This window comes from Anoplophora glabripennis, unplaced genomic scaffold (genome assembly GCF_000390285.2).
Source record: "Anoplophora glabripennis isolate ALB-LARVAE unplaced genomic scaffold, Agla_2.0 scaffold484, whole genome shotgun sequence".
Lineage (NCBI taxonomy): Eukaryota > Metazoa > Arthropoda > Insecta > Coleoptera > Cerambycidae > Anoplophora > Anoplophora glabripennis.
This window is the reverse complement of record NW_019416569.1, coordinates 228913-244080: the sequence shown is the minus strand read 5'-3', so window position 1 is coordinate 244080 and position 15168 is coordinate 228913. Positions and strand designations below refer to the sequence as shown.

At 30.8% G+C, this 15168-nt stretch overlaps 3 protein-coding genes across 5 annotated transcripts in view; 2 read left to right on the top strand and 1 right to left on the bottom strand.

Annotated features, from left to right (window-relative positions):
• LOC108912953 lies at positions 1-1911 on the top strand. 2 transcript variants are annotated; one of them, XM_018718384.2, is made up of 7 exons: positions 1-20; positions 128-198; positions 251-438; positions 578-791; positions 937-1135; positions 1240-1461; positions 1554-1911. In XM_018718384.2, the coding sequence occupies exons 2-7, from the start codon at positions 144-146 to the stop codon at positions 1795-1797; spliced, it is 1122 nt and encodes a 373-aa protein (XP_018573900.1). In that variant the 5' UTR covers positions 1-20; positions 128-143; the 3' UTR covers positions 1798-1911. The 2 variants fall into 2 exon arrangements, with proteins under 2 accessions (XP_018573900.1, XP_018573899.1); XM_018718383.2 differs by lacking the exon at positions 1-20 and having other exon boundaries at positions 28-198.
• Positions 1912-4504: 2593 nt separating this feature from the next.
• LOC108912963 lies at positions 4505-12013 on the top strand. The gene is made up of 9 exons (XM_018718395.2): positions 4505-4776; positions 5061-5126; positions 5890-5973; positions 6163-6295; positions 6369-6445; positions 6515-6700; positions 6765-6936; positions 7036-7118; positions 11573-12013. The coding sequence occupies exons 1-9, from the start codon at positions 4542-4544 to the stop codon at positions 11752-11754; spliced, it is 1218 nt and encodes a 405-aa protein (XP_018573911.1). The 5' UTR covers positions 4505-4541; the 3' UTR covers positions 11755-12013.
• A 2011-nt stretch (positions 12014-14024) lies between these two features.
• Positions 14025-15168, bottom strand: part of LOC108912954 (acidic leucine-rich nuclear phosphoprotein 32 family member A) — a 35735-nt gene continuing 34591 nt past the window's right edge. For both annotated transcript variants that reach the window (XM_018718386.1, XM_018718387.1), the window contains one exon: positions 14025-14777. In XM_018718386.1, coding sequence (XP_018573902.1) covers positions 14667-14777 — 111 coding nt within the window. In that variant the 3' untranslated portion in view covers positions 14025-14666. The remainder of the gene's footprint in view (positions 14778-15168) is intronic.

Here is a 15168-nt window from a genome sequence, read left to right as displayed (position 1 = left end):
GTGGTTGTATTGTAGTGTAGGTAGGAACATAACCGTACATATATAACACTTTAATTTCAATTTCATATATGTATTTTGATATATTTACTTCTTTTATGATTTGCTAATTCGTTCATTTCTCTTACAGTTTTGAGTTCTTGACAATGCCTATTATAAAGAAAATAATTACAAAAGAAGAAGGTTTACGACCAGTCCTAGGTACGTATATCATTAGTGTACTAGTATTATCATGTTTACATTTTTCTTGTAGTTGATTTCCAAAATAGCAAAATTAACTCAAACGAAGGTGATAATGTAAAGTCATCCTTGTATAAAAGTGGAGACGGCAAAACTGTTGTTGGAGTTACCAATGGTAATATGTTATATACAGGAGTGATTGATACCGAAAATGACTTATACAACAACTTCCTATTAGTCCATAACAAAAATACCGGAAAAGTAAGAAGAATATTGAAATGAATTAAACAAGCCATAAGAAAATATAATTATTATTGTAAACATTTGTTGGAATTTTTATTAACTCTATTTTTTGGTGAAGAAATAGTCTTCAGCTTTACAGTAGTAAAATAATTTTCAGGTTCGTTTGATACAAGTGGATTGTTGCACTGTCTCTCCATTGCTAGACAAGAAAAGCAATTTAATGGACGTTTCTATAGCAACAACTGCAAGCTCAGTTTCAGAATTAAACAAACAGTTTGGATCAAAGAAAACTAAAAGGAGTACTGAACAGCAGGAACGTTTGAAGATGAACATTAATACCGTAAAAGAACAACTGGAGAAAACTATTACAGGTAATTTAGGCAGTAGGCAGCAACATTAATATTCATTTTTTTTATCATTTTATGTACCTGCAATGATATTTAGTTTGTGGGTGACTTATTAATTACAGTATTGGGATATTATAAAAGTATGTGTGTATATTGAACTTCATTTTAGATATAAAAGTTGATGAAGTCAATACAAATTTTGCCACATCTAATGAAAATGATAGTCTTTATAGGCCAAAAATTAATAGAGATGCATCTACGATAGATCAAGTGTATAATGTGGAAGATATAGTGCCAAAGAGTGTGCTGGAATCACTTGGTAATGAAGCAAAAACCATATCCGAAGGAGGTGATTTAGATGATTATAGGTAATAACTCTTTTATTTTGGATTGCACTACTTAAAATCCAAGGACAAAACAATATTCGTTGTATAAAAGATATCATATATACCTACATTATTTATTTTTTCAGCCTTACTTCGTTTGCTTCTACAAATATATCCGAAATTGTGACATCTTCGAATGAGACGAAAATTTATAAAATTGCTGTATTTTTATACATAAACTATCTGATAAAATTTATGAATACGCCAATGAAATCCATCACAAAGAAGTTTGTAGTCTGTGATAAATCTCCAGAAGTAAATAGTCATATTTTGGATAATTATTCATTTATTACAGGCACCCACCATAGGTAAGTGTTACAATTATTTTACTTTCAGATTGTGTTATTCTGTAGCATCGCTCCAAGTTCTATCTTAATCGTAATTCTTTTGAATTTTTTAGGAACAGGCCACTGTCAATGAAAGATAAAGCGTTATGTTCTATACTGGTATTAGCGGCAGTGGCTGGGAATTATCAGGTTAATGTTGAAACACTCTCCAAAGATTTCAAAATTGGAATCAAGAAAGTACTGGAAATTTCTAGGGTACTCGCGTTTAACATTTCCGGCAAAAATAGGACCGTTGTCACTTTAAAATTGCCTTTGCCAGAACCTGTTTCGCTCTCTTTTAAAAGGAAGAGAAAGTGAATTAATAAGGAATCGTTTGTGATCTGTTGTTATTTTGGAAGAAAAAGAAATATGTTTTTTACTTTGTTGAGAATGTTACCTAATTATTTGAATAATAAAATATGTCAAAACCTATTCATTGTCTTTGAAAATAGATTTCTTATGAAGAAATTACTCTTTCCGGTTCCCAAAAAATATGATTTTTTTATTTATTACGTTTTTAAGATATTAACAGTTGAAATTCACTTATCTGAAGTTTTCAACCTCTACAGGCTGTTACAAATTTGCTTGTCACTACAGGGATCTCAGAAACGGTAAGAGGTACGAAGTAACTTAAATGGGGGAAAGTTGCGTAATCAGGGGACCAACATTATGCCTCTTAAGAAATCAAAGCTAATATGATTAGTTTTCGAAATATTTGAAAAACACGAAATTTTGGAAATCCGTTTTTGTTTCATTTTAGCCTTGTTTGAGGTGATATTGAAAAAAGAATACTTTCTCATGGTCACTTTTTACCCTCTATCAAATGGCACAATCAATTTTTATATGTAATGTTTCGTCTCTCCAGGACCATCATCAACTTCATTTTTTTAAATACGACAATAGAAATTTAATTACATTTTTTGCAAGCCTTCATGACCCCCAATATCGTATTGCCTCGGCCTGAACCAGATTCAGACGTTTTGTCTCGAAAAATTCATCTAGTGTATTTGTTCCAAATTTATATAAATTTTTTATTTAGATTTCTTTGTTTATTGAATTATCCCACACTGTAAGTGTCGTTAGACCTTGTGAAATCCATCTAGTTATTTAAACTATTACCACCACGCATTAAAATAAAACATTAGAGTTTCCCGTGTCCATAGTTATTTCTAGGTTTCTCGAGTGTTCAAAATTCAAACAAATTCCGATACATTTTTTTCAGGATATTCATACAAATACATATGACATGCTCTTTCACAGTTGCAGTTACAGATATAATAAATTCCAGTAATATTACGCTGATCTTCATTTTCAACATGTTTATTATTTTGGTTCGGCTAAAAATCTCAGAATTTCCACAAGATTAAGTGTATAGGGGATTCTATAAGATTTACAGTTGTATTTCAAATAAAAAAATAATTTTCCAGTAATTTTTATATTGGTTAAAATAAAGTTACAGTCTGTACGATATTTGTTGAGATAGAATTCCAAGGATGCTTATGAAGAAACACGCCTTCGTAACTGCAAAACACAGTATGCACTGCAAGCTGTTACAGTGAACGCCACGTCGCCAATGTCTACCTCGGATGTCTATGCGGTTAACTCCAAGAAAGTGTACATAAATCAAAACTACTAAAACTGTACCTTTCACAAATTCAATATGAGAATTTTTTACTACAAATGCAATTATAAATACATTGTAATTATTAATACTCCAGAAAATTCCGTAACCTAGGAATTTGCTTCTTAGAAAATTCAAAATTTCTAAGCCAATGGTTTTTTAGACTCTTATTGATTACATTGGAGTTAAAATTGTATTTACAACAAAAAATCACCAGCCCAAATTTTATTAAGTAAGTCAAACATCTATCAACAATATAATATACACTTGTGATGTTTTTCAAAAACTTACACACTTAGTAAATTGTAAATGAAGCAACTTTGGACTAAGGTTCCAATTATATTTTGGTCTTAATCTGTTAGCATTTGTGTTCTTTAATTTAAAAACACCATGTACTCGAAAAATGTATCTAAACTTGTTTTGCACAATGAATAAGATTTATGGGATGATATAAATAAGAAAAGTCTCAGAACAAAAGGTGGTGAAGTGACTATATTATCATCAACTATAAGCATTTTGGAGAGATGAAGAGTAATTTTCAAGATTTAAATAATCGCCCTGTAACTGCTGTAAAGACTATGAAAGATAAATATGTATGGACATAGGGCATTACTTTTTTTGAACACATACATACACGGTACGTATATTCATTTAACTCATTTCATAGAATAAAATTTATAAATATAATTGGAATGTTAGCATGTTAGCATTACACAATAGATTTAAAGGCAATGAAAAGTGTCAACTTGCAAACTGTGTACACATTGAACTGACTCTTGCACTATGCTCATCACGCTCGCTTTTTCTATAAACTGAGAGACTGACTTGGTTTTTGTTCTCAATTCTTTTATCAGATATTTAATTCTAATGCACACAGCATTTTGTAAAGAATATTTAAACGAATGATAGCCAGTTGATGGCCAGTACTCTGTCGATGGCCAAGAGCCAATCCGCAACTAGCCATTCTGCCCTACACCGGAAAAGTAACCCCACCGAAGAGTGAGTATGTATTTTGTATAATAAATGGTAAAATTGATTTGCCTTTCCGTTTTTATACTTTTAGCAGCCAAGAGAGTAGCCCTGAGAAAATAGTGTTTGTTTTCACTAATTATTTTCAATATTTTAAAGCTCAACTGGGCATATCTGTTGGAGGCGCCGGTGTTTGGATGGAGTCCTCTTTAGTAAACGTGACAATATAACAAAACTTTTTTTAAACTACACACCCACAGAAAATATAATACCGAGATATATAGATCGCCCTTAAATGATTTATATTGCAACATCTGTGATATTTTCAAGTATAGTATGCAGGAATAATATTTATTTATCTATTGAATGGGAAATACGATATTTCTGATAACTGATAAAGAAAGTAGATTAGATAGACTGTTGTCTTGATTACTTGCTTGATGAATAATTTTATCAATATAGAGCAGGTGAAATGCTCAAGAAATTTAATTATGTACTGTGTAAAATGAAGTTCCTATTGAGGATATTCATATTGGTGGTTGCCGTCTACTGCCCATCTTTGTTTGGGCAAACATGCGATAAAACGTTAATATCAGAATTCTCGCAACAGGACTGCATAGATATGAAAACTGCAGATGAAATTACTTACTACTATTGGATAGATGAAGACATTAGTTGTGTGCCGTTTTGTAAGGAATATGAAGATAGTAAGTAGAATGGAATATTTTATGTATATACATTAGACAGGCAACGTTGCTTATAAAACTAATATAATATTAATAAAATATATATTTCTTATATATAATACTTATGGTAATAAATGAATCATTGAATGACCATTGCAACATCTGGGTGGATTTTTAATATGAATTAAAATCATATGAGTTTTTTTATTACATTTTAATTTTAATGAAAAAAACATGCAATAATGAAAACACTAAAAATGTATGTAACTGTTTTCAAATTTAAAATAGTTTTCTTATTTTTACAGCTATCGGAGTAGTAAGTTGCCCATGTGCTCCCGGATATGCCTGTGGCCATCGATGCAGTGGATCATGTAGGTATCATCCCTAGATTTTGTGTTTTATACAGTGTGACCAGAAAACAAATATTTTTTATGACATCTCTTGTTACTTTTTAATATGCTTCAATCAAATATCCCTTAGAGGCGTTTTCGGAAGATTTGATCCAACTTAGCCTTATTTAAAAATTAGCATTTAAGAATAAAATCAATTATTATAACCTTTCATGAATGGGTGCCATGGTTTTAAATCAAGACCTATGTATTCTGATTTTTTATTATAAATAAGAGGTATAAGTTATAAGAAATGGTTAATTTGGTTATAAAGGTGAAAAGTTAAAGTGTCGTTAGAATAGAATATCTTTAGATACTCGGTTGTCATTACCTGCAAAGAATTTAAATCCATTTTGCTCAGGACTGCATTTTAAAGACATGCGACAAGTATATCTTTTCTAAAGCTGTATTCAAAGAAACACCTGCATTTTATCTAAAACTATAAAAAACAAAAAACCAAGACCGTTTATAGTTTTCTTAGTAATCTTTTAAGACTTAATTAAAAAATTAATTTTTGTATTTGGCTACTCCAAAAACACTGCTATACCAAGTTTTCAGAAAAATTAGATAAAAAGAAATTTGAAAGTTTAATATTTTAAGGCGGCAAAATTTTGTGAAGTATGGCAGTTATGTTTTAGATATTCTGTACATACACCTACAAATTTTGGTATTGGTCTTTAGACAGATTGACATGATCAGAAACAAAAATGTTTATTTTTTAACAAAAATTGTTTTTTTTTTTCAGCGGACAACAATGAAATTCCGTGTACTACCTCATCTGACTGTCCTTCGAGATCTAATTGTGTGGAAATGTGTGTAGCTAACCCAGGTAAACGGTTTCCTATTTTTAGAACAGCGAATGAGTTTTTTCACAAGCTCTTGTTATCAAAAAGTGTCTAAGAAGTGATTGATACAGCGGTAGAAAATATAAAGACTGTCATCTGCATAACTTTTTTTTTTGATTTTATAGCAACTATTCATAAATGGGGTTTTCTCATTTTGTTTTTTTCTTTTATAGACTCTTGTATGGCGTACCATGCGAATACAGTAGATTTTAGATACACTAAGTATACAGCATTAAAATTTAAACCGACTTGTGATATTGACGGTTATTGGAATGCAAAGCAATGCAAAGGAGGCGTTAGTGGAAGGTATTTATTAAATTTTAGAAATTAATTACCCAAGTTAACTGTAAATGGTACAATATTTAAATATACATTTTAGATGTCTTTGTTTCGACAAGAATGGCAACAGACTGTTTGGACAAGCTAACTACTTAGAATCCGATGATATGACTTGCGGTAAATATTTACTTAATCATTTTTTTATTTCAATTGGTCTAAATATATATTTAATCAACTCATTTATAGCTTGTAGTAGGAAGAAAGCTGATTTGTTGGACGCTGGAAGGTCTTATGTAAGTTTTCACTGTGACACTCAAGGGAATTTTGAAAAGTTACAGTGCGACAGTGGATTGTGTTGGTGCGTGGAACCGAAAACTGGTGATTTGACTTCAGCCGTGGTTCCTGAAAAAGCTTTTACAAAACTTCCATGCTGTAAGTAGTTTCATCACAGTATTATTTATTGGGAGACCTCTTAATGGGATTAATTATTTTACAGACAGTGCTTCTGAAGTCGGAAGCCAGTATTTGAGACAATGTGAGAGTGCTAAATATGCTATGACAAAAATATTAGCAACTTTAGAAACACATGGTGTACAATTTGCCAATTTAGGAAATTTATTGTGTGATGGTGATGGAGCATATGGAGCTTATAGTATAAGTTCAGGAATGTAAGTAACTTTTTTCAGACAGAAAAATTAAAATTTTGGGCAACAAACAATATATATCTATTATAAATTAAAAATTATTCATAATCTCAAATATTTCAGTGCTTATTGTACATGGAGAGATGGTTCAAAGATAGGAACATGGCAGAGTGATACCAGTACGGATATCAGTACTTTAGATTGCAGTAAGTAAAAAATAGACACAGGGGTTTTCGGAAACTATGATCTGAGATTAGGTGGATAACTAAGAGCTGTTTTTTGATTTTGAGGAAGTATCTGATTACTGATACAAACATAAATCTGACATCGACGTTAAAAATAAATTATTAGTGGATTAATTTACGATGTTTACTGTTGTTTATCATGTCAATTATGTACTGAACACTGAACGAACCAATGAACTGTCTGAATTGTCAGGTTAAATAAGACAGCCGACCCATTTATCCTACTTAATAGGGTAGAAAGGATCAGAACCTATTAAAATCTGATTACTGATCCTAATAATCGGATTAATACGATCACTGTTTTCGAAAATCCGTATAAGGTGAGCCTTGAACCAATTTAAATGCTTTTGGGAGGGAGGGGGTTTTTTGTAGTTCCCGAGGAGATGAACAAAAATTAGTTAAGCTGCTTCAGATTCTATTTATTTGAAGAGCAATTGAACACAAACTTTTACTTTTCAGCATTTTTTTGTGTTGTGGAATAATTATAAAAAAATACATATTTGTCAAAAATATATACTGGGTGTTCGGAAATAGTGGTACTTCACTTTGAGAGTAGATTTGTAAGACAAAAATTAGTTGATTAAAATAATCATTTTCATCTATACTCAAACTGCATATCTAGATAATCCTTATTTGGTGCAAATTGTATTACAGCTACTGTATAAATTTTTAAATACAGGCAGTTCGCTAGTTACGTCACTTCGAGTTGCGTCGAACAATATTTTAACACCAGTTCTTAATCTAACATCAATGCTTTCGAGATATGTCATGGGCTATTTCACAATATTTTTAAGGAACTTGATCCAAATTTTGAAAAAAGTTTTATTGTTTTATTGTATTTGTATCACAGTCAGTGTTATCAAGAAATGTTTGAAAACAAGAAAAATGAAGTGAAATAAAATCGAATTGATACATTTTTTAAACCAATGATTTAGTTTTTATTATGGTTCTTCCTATTTTTTTATGTGCAATATGTACCAAATACATGGTTTTTTACGTTATAGAACCTAACTCCTTCACTTTATATACAGTATGTCCACAGAAAAGGGTGTTGAATAGGAAAAACTTTCTTATTTTTAATTTTATCAATCTCTTGATAAAAATTTTTACTGGTTCTTAAAGTAAGCTTGGAATAGAAAAAATTAACATTTCTTGTACGGGGTGTTCAAAAAATTGAAGAAACTTTAAATGGTACAAGAGTAAAGTGCAGTGTGCACTTATTTGTGAAGATGTGGAAATAAGTTACTAGGATAAGTTGTTCAAAAGTAAGAGGCAGTCTCTAATACCAATTTTTGAAAAAATGGGCCTACTTTTACTTATTTGTAATCATTAAATTTATTTTATACAATTAAATTATTCTAAATCAACAATTCACAAATTTTAAAAGTTTATTTACTCAAACACACTGCCACCATATTGAGCACGTTTTTAAACCGACAAGTAATTCATCAAAACTTCTTCTAAGCTCATCTAAAGATATTGAAGCAATGGCATCTCTAATCGCGCCCTTTAATTGATCGATATTGGAAACTACTGGAGGTGTGCGGTAAACAATCTGTTTCAGTCGACCCCATAGGAAAAAATCCATTATTGTCAAATCTGGACTCCTAGGAGGCCACTGAACTGATATTTGTCTGCCAATCCGTTGGTCTGGAAATGTATGGTCTAACCATTGTCTTACACTTGCCGCATAATGTGCTGGGCTGTTGAAAATAAAATGCACCATCAAGAAAATTTGTTCTTAACATATCTAAGTAACTGCCAACCCATAAACAAAAATCCAAATGTCTTACTTCAACACTGATTTCCAAAAAATGATTAAAAACTGGCTTGTATGGATGTATCTTATCATGTTTTAATATCTTCTGAATTTCCGACTTTTTAACAAATTGGAGATTATCAGCTCTTCTTCTTAATGATAATTTGGGGTAATAAATTATAACAGCGAATTGTCAAATCTACTTCTTACTATCAACGCCTACTAGAACAAGATTGAATTGTTAATTTGGAATAATTTAATTTGTATAAAATAAATTTAATGATTACAAATAAATAAAAGTGGGCCGATTTTTTCGAAAATTGGTATTGAAGACCGTCTTTTAGTTTTGAACAAATTTTCCGAGTAACTTATTTCCACATCTTCACAATTAAGTGTACTTTACTCTTGTACGATTTAAAGTATTTTCAATTTTTTGATCACCACGTACAAAAAATGTTAAATTTTTCTATCCCAATCATACTTTAAGAACCAGCAACATTTTTTATCAAAAGCAATTTTTTTCGATAAAATGAAAAATAAGAAAGTTTTTCCTATTCAACACCTTTTCTGGGGACATACTGTGGAAATGGATGAAAAAAAATGTATCGACGTACATCATATACAGTGTAAACTCTTTATAATGTCGTTCTTTATAACGAAAAACTTCCTATAACATAGAAATTAGGTCAATTTGGTTGGTTTACGTCAAAACCCATACATTAATACACTCTTTATTGTGCACCAGCCATTCTCTATTACGAAGAAATATGTTCATATTTAGACGCCAGCAAATATTTACAGAAATATTTAATAGTGTAATCAGCTTACAAAAGGTTCCGACTAAATCTTTGAGGTGCCGAAATTTCTAAGAAAGACCCTGAGGTCGTAAACAACTGCCTTGCGTTTGTTATTGCTAATTGCCTCAAACACGTGTGCCATTACTTTTGGACTATATTGTTTCTTGGAAATTTTACACTCAGTTACTAAACGCACTAGGCACCTATTGTTATTATCAGTCGTAAACCTACTTTAAAACTGTCAAGATAGCCAGTAAAAGAAAAGCGTTATGTGTTAACGAAAAAGTTTGATACGTGCGATAGAAAAAGGAGAAAAGAAAAGTAATGTTGGAAGACGTTTAGGCCTCAGTCCATCTACTGTTGCTACCATTTGGAAAAACAAAGAAGCAATTCTACAGGCGGAACTGCAGGGAGTGTCTACTAAAAAATTAAGGAAGCCAAAATTCGAAGACTTAGATCAAGCAATGTTGTCGTGGTTTAACAATCAGCGCCAGAATAATGTACCCATCTCGGGGCCAATTGTTAAAGCCAAGGCTGAGAAGTTTGCCGAACAACTAGGCATTACTGACTTTAAAGCAAAATTTAAGCACCCTCATAACATTACCTATGGTAAAATGAACGGAGAGGTGCGAGATGTCGATATGAATGCGACTAACGACTGGATTAATAATAACGTGTGGCCTAAATTAATGGATAAGAACTCACCAAATGACATTTTCAATGCTGATGAAACGAGACTTTTTTTCAAGTCGACGCCTGACAATACTTTTAAATTCAAAGGAGAAAAATGTGTGGGAGGAAAACTCTCTAAAGAGCATATTACCATTCTAGTAGCTGCCAATATGAGTGGCACGGAAAAGAGAAAGCTCTTGGTTATAGGCAAATCGAAAAACAAAAGAACATAAAACAATTGCCAGTCACATATAAAGCAAACAAGTCAGCTTGGATGACATCACAGTTCTTTGAAGAAGTTAGAAAATGGGATGCTGAATTAAAGGGATGGAAAATCTTACTTCTAGTAGACAATTGCCCTGCTCACCCTTTTATAACAGTTAACAACAGAATATGTGTTTGGAATAATTTAATTACCTATTGAAAGTACATAATAAAATTAGAAATGATTGTAATTGGTGAAATATAGTTATTTTTCCTTCTTCCCTCCATATAACAAAAACTCTTTATAACGAAAAAAAATCCCCAGTGCCTTAAGATTCGTTAAAAAGAGTTTACACTGTATTTTGAGAGCTGAACATGCCGTAAGTACGAGGACTGCCTGTAATCATACTTTGGGAAATATTTTACATTTGCGAAATATTAAAAATTTTGGAAATATTGACTGAAAAATGTAAACTGATATAGAGCTTTGCCAGTTGAAATTCTTTTTAAACTACCCAAAAACGAGAAAATTTTTTGGTCAAAATTTTGTATACACCCTGTGGAGCCTATTTATTGTATCCTGCTTAAGTGCGGCAGTTTAATAATAGTAGCCTACGTCATATTTTTTCACTTTTTTTTTGTTTTTTTAGATATAACTAAAATTTGTATTACTTAATGGGATACGGTGTATTTTTCGCATTTTGAAATTTACCTCAGAAATGTACGGAAAAGACTGAAACATTAAAATAAAAAGTTATTTAATATCACAAAAAAGGGCCAAAAATAGAAAACTGTATATCTTAAAATGATCATTAATGTCAAAATATGGATTCCGTCCTATTTTTCCTAGACATTAAACCTGGGGCAGTTTAACTATTTCTCGTCCGTCTCTAAGTATAAGAAGTGCAAAAATTGATCCATTCTGTACCGTACTTCATACCCAAGGCAGTTTTTTGATCGTGCAACTTATAATTTAATTTCAGATTGTGCTAGAGATTACAAAATGTATTCCCACATCTTAGCGTGTGCAGGAACAGGGAATTATAACTCCATGCAAAGTGTAATTAGTCGAGGGTCCACTATATATTATTGCGTGGATTCAGATGGTTTTGCCACGACCGACGTATCTTCAACAAAAATTAACAACTGCACGGATTATTATTAACCAGTGTATATCGTGTATATTTCTTAAGATAAATAAAACACACATTAAAAAATTATTAATTTAATATAAACATTGCACTATGTATAAAAAACTTTAATAAGGCAAGTTGTAAAAAGAGCAAATAAACATGTTACAACTAAAGACTAGATTAACAATATAAAACATTAATAAATTCTACAAACAGTCTAAAAAGGAGGGAATTATTCGACTTGAAAAAGATTATACTGCCGATTGAATAAATTTGGCAAGCTTCCAACAAGTTTTAAATTATAATTTAATTCCAACATTAAAAACAAAAAACTATAATACGTCTAAACACAACCTGGAATTATATTGGAGAATGTCTACACGAGCTAATACTCTACAACTGTTTAATAGTTTTAATGGTAGCTGGTTAACACACGTGCCTAAAATTAACGTTTAAGTTTGAACCTACTTTACAATCTAGATTTATTAGCACCACCTACTTCGAGACATCATTTGTTTACTCCTGAAAGTAAATTAATGAACACACAAATTTATTGCACAGCCCAACGTAAATTCAAAAAATCCAAATTCGGAGGCACCACAACAATATAGATTGGTCCTTATATAAGTTGAAAGTTAATTTTATTAACGAGGCATCAGTCCCCACAAGAACGTTTAAGCAATCATGAAACATGTAAATATATGAAATTGCAAGTCATATTTTTTACATTATGTGTGAGTTAAATGAAATTTTGAGTTTAAACTTGAAACTTTGAACTCAAATTCGAAATTTCATATTCCAAATTCAAAATTTCAAGTTCCAACTCAAAAAGTTCAAGTTTACACTCGAAATTTCGAGTTGAAACTACAAACTTTTCAGTTCAAACCTCAAATTTCGAAGTCAAACTCGAAATTTCATATTTTAAACCAAAAATTTTGATTTCCAAATTTAAACTCAAAATTTTTAGTTAATGTTAGAAATTTTAGATTCGAATTAAAAATTTCAAGTTAAACTTGAAATTCTGTTGGGAACGAAAAACAATAAAAAACACATTGGGAAAAAAAATTGGGAAACAATTTGAAATTTTGTATTTTAAACTCAAAATTTTAAGTTCAAACTAAAATTTGCATATTGGTACCTAATTAAGGTAAATAAAAAATGCAAGGCTACCAAATTTCAAGTTAGAATTTGAAATGTCGAGAGTTTCAAATTCGAAATTTCATGTTTTAAATTCAAAATTTCAATTTCCAACTCAAAATTTTAAAGTGTAAACTCAAAATTTCTAATTGAAGCCAGAAATTTTAGTTTCAAATTGTTAAGTTTAAACTTCAGATTTCAAATTCAAACTCGAAATTTCATATTTTAAACTAAAAATTTCAATTTCCAATTTGAAATTTTCAAATTTAAACTCAAAATGTTTAGTTGCTGTTAGAAATTTTAGATTCGAATTAAAAATTTCAAGATCAAACTTGAAGTTCCAACTCAAGTTTAAAATTAAAATTTCAAGTTAAAACTGGAGATTTTGAATGCAAATTAAAATTTTCATGTTTAAACAAAATTTAAGTTCAAACTTGAAATTCTGTGTTGGTAATAAAAAAAAATTATAAACAAAAAACCAAATGGCTTTCTATGCTCTTGTAGGATTATCAGTAGTGTTTTGATTCACAAAAAGTTCGAGCAACCCAACATGGGATTATACAGAAGCTCAGAAACGCCATACATTTTTTATATTTTCTTTTGACAAATTTCGAGTTTGAATTTGAAATTCTGAGTTTAAACCTGAATCTTCGAATTCACACTTGAAATTTCATGTTTCGACCTTAAGCAAGGAATTTTAAGTTTGAACACAAAATTTCGTGTTGGCTTGCAATATTTTCTAGTAGAAAATTTTGCAATGAAATAAATATGGGAATAAAAATTTTTCTCTACACATTCAATTTATACAGGGTGATTCACAACTTATTCAAACAAATTTGGGAATAGATGTGGCATGAGAAATGGAGTCAATATCATAAAAAAAAATTTTGTAAGTTTCCTAGAAAAAAATTATTGAGGTTGTAGTACTTTCAACCATTACTCGTACATAGCTGGACAACTGTAGTCTCTAGCTACATTCGTAATACGCATGGAGAGCCACGTGGCCTCAGCGACTCGGAATACTGGAATCCGATTTTACAATCGTCGTTGCGATAGTGTTTACAATAGTTTTTTTTTAGTAGTTAGTGTCACAAAGTAGCTTGCGTGTATAGCAATTCGGAATTGATGAATATGTTTTATTTATTTGAGTTCCCTGTAAATTCTATTTTTTTTTTTTTTTTGGATAAGTTCTGAATCACTTTGTATATTAAACTCTATCCCCGTGTAGACAATTGGACTTTACACAATGGTGAAAAACCTTTAATACTAGTAATTCATAATTTCACATCTATAAATTTTATACTTAAATGGAGACTGATCACTGCATAAATACGATTATTGTGTATGTTATACAATTAGAGCTACATCTTGGCATCCCTTACACTCTAAGTATTTCCACTTTTAGTAAATATTAACGTGTAAAAACTACTCTAACATATCGCGGCAGTATTATTTACAGTATGCACAAATGTTGATGAGCATTTGCAAATGTAAACAGTAGTGTTAAACTATTACGTTCTGCCTTTTATAATCACTTCATAATTAAATTCTAACCTTCTACATTACTTTAATAAACGATTGTTACAACGAATTTATAGATTCTAAAAAAATAAAATATATTAAGGTACAAAATCACCAGTCAATTAAGAGGTAAACGTGGAAAGTACTAGTGAGAATAAATTAAAGAGTAAAACTTAACACAGATTAATACTAGAAGATGGGTAAGGTAATTTTCAGACTGTACTTGTTAAAGCTACTCGTTAATCTCTTGTGCACCGCAATCGCTTTTAGTGGGCTTGTCTTTGGGTCATTCGTCCAGTTCATCCATTCTACACCTTACAGCCATCTCTACGACTTCTAGACTCGGATAGTCCAGCTCCTTCACAAGACACAGTACCGCAGAAAGTATGTTCGAATTCTGAAAGTCGTTGATTATATTTTATTAATGTACAGGAGGTTGTTGCTTGGGTTACATCAGATCATAGAATTTTCAAATTAAACTAGATACGTAATAGACATAGGAAACAAAATGACTTGCTATATCGCTGCTATTCTAGGTGTTTTAGATATACATCAAGTGGAAGAAAAGTAGTGTATGATTGGATTTATGGAAAAAAATGTGAATAAATGTAGATGAAACTACAGACAGGAAAAATAATAAAATAGGGCATGTTTGAGCAAAATAAGTTACATTTTTCACTTATAAACTGCAAAAGCCATTTCAGTGATGCAGGATGGGCCATTAGTGTGAGAAAGTAAAATAACTTCCTTGTTATTCACAATACAGAAAAAAAGTTTATATAAAAGTT

Excerpts from the sequence above, each read along its gene's own strand:
- LOC108912963 (XM_018718395.2), top strand. The coding sequence starts at position 4,542 with ATGCTCAAGAAATTTAATTATGTACTGTGTAAAATGAAGTTCCTATTG. Across the intron at positions 5,127-5,889 it reads CCATCGATGCAGTGGATCAT|CGGACAACAATGAAATTCCG; the intron begins GTAGGTATCATC and ends TTTTTTTTTCAG. Across the intron at positions 6,296-6,368 it reads AAAGGAGGCGTTAGTGGAAG|ATGTCTTTGTTTCGACAAGA; the intron begins GTATTTATTAAA and ends TATACATTTTAG.
- LOC108912953 (XM_018718384.2), top strand. The coding sequence starts at position 144 with ATGCCTATTATAAAGAAAATAATTACAAAAGAAGAAGGTTTACGACCA. Across the intron at positions 199-250 it reads AGGTTTACGACCAGTCCTAG|TTGATTTCCAAAATAGCAAA; the intron begins GTACGTATATCA and ends TTTTTCTTGTAG. Across the intron at positions 1,462-1,553 it reads ATTACAGGCACCCACCATAG|GAACAGGCCACTGTCAATGA; the intron begins GTAAGTGTTACA and ends TGAATTTTTTAG.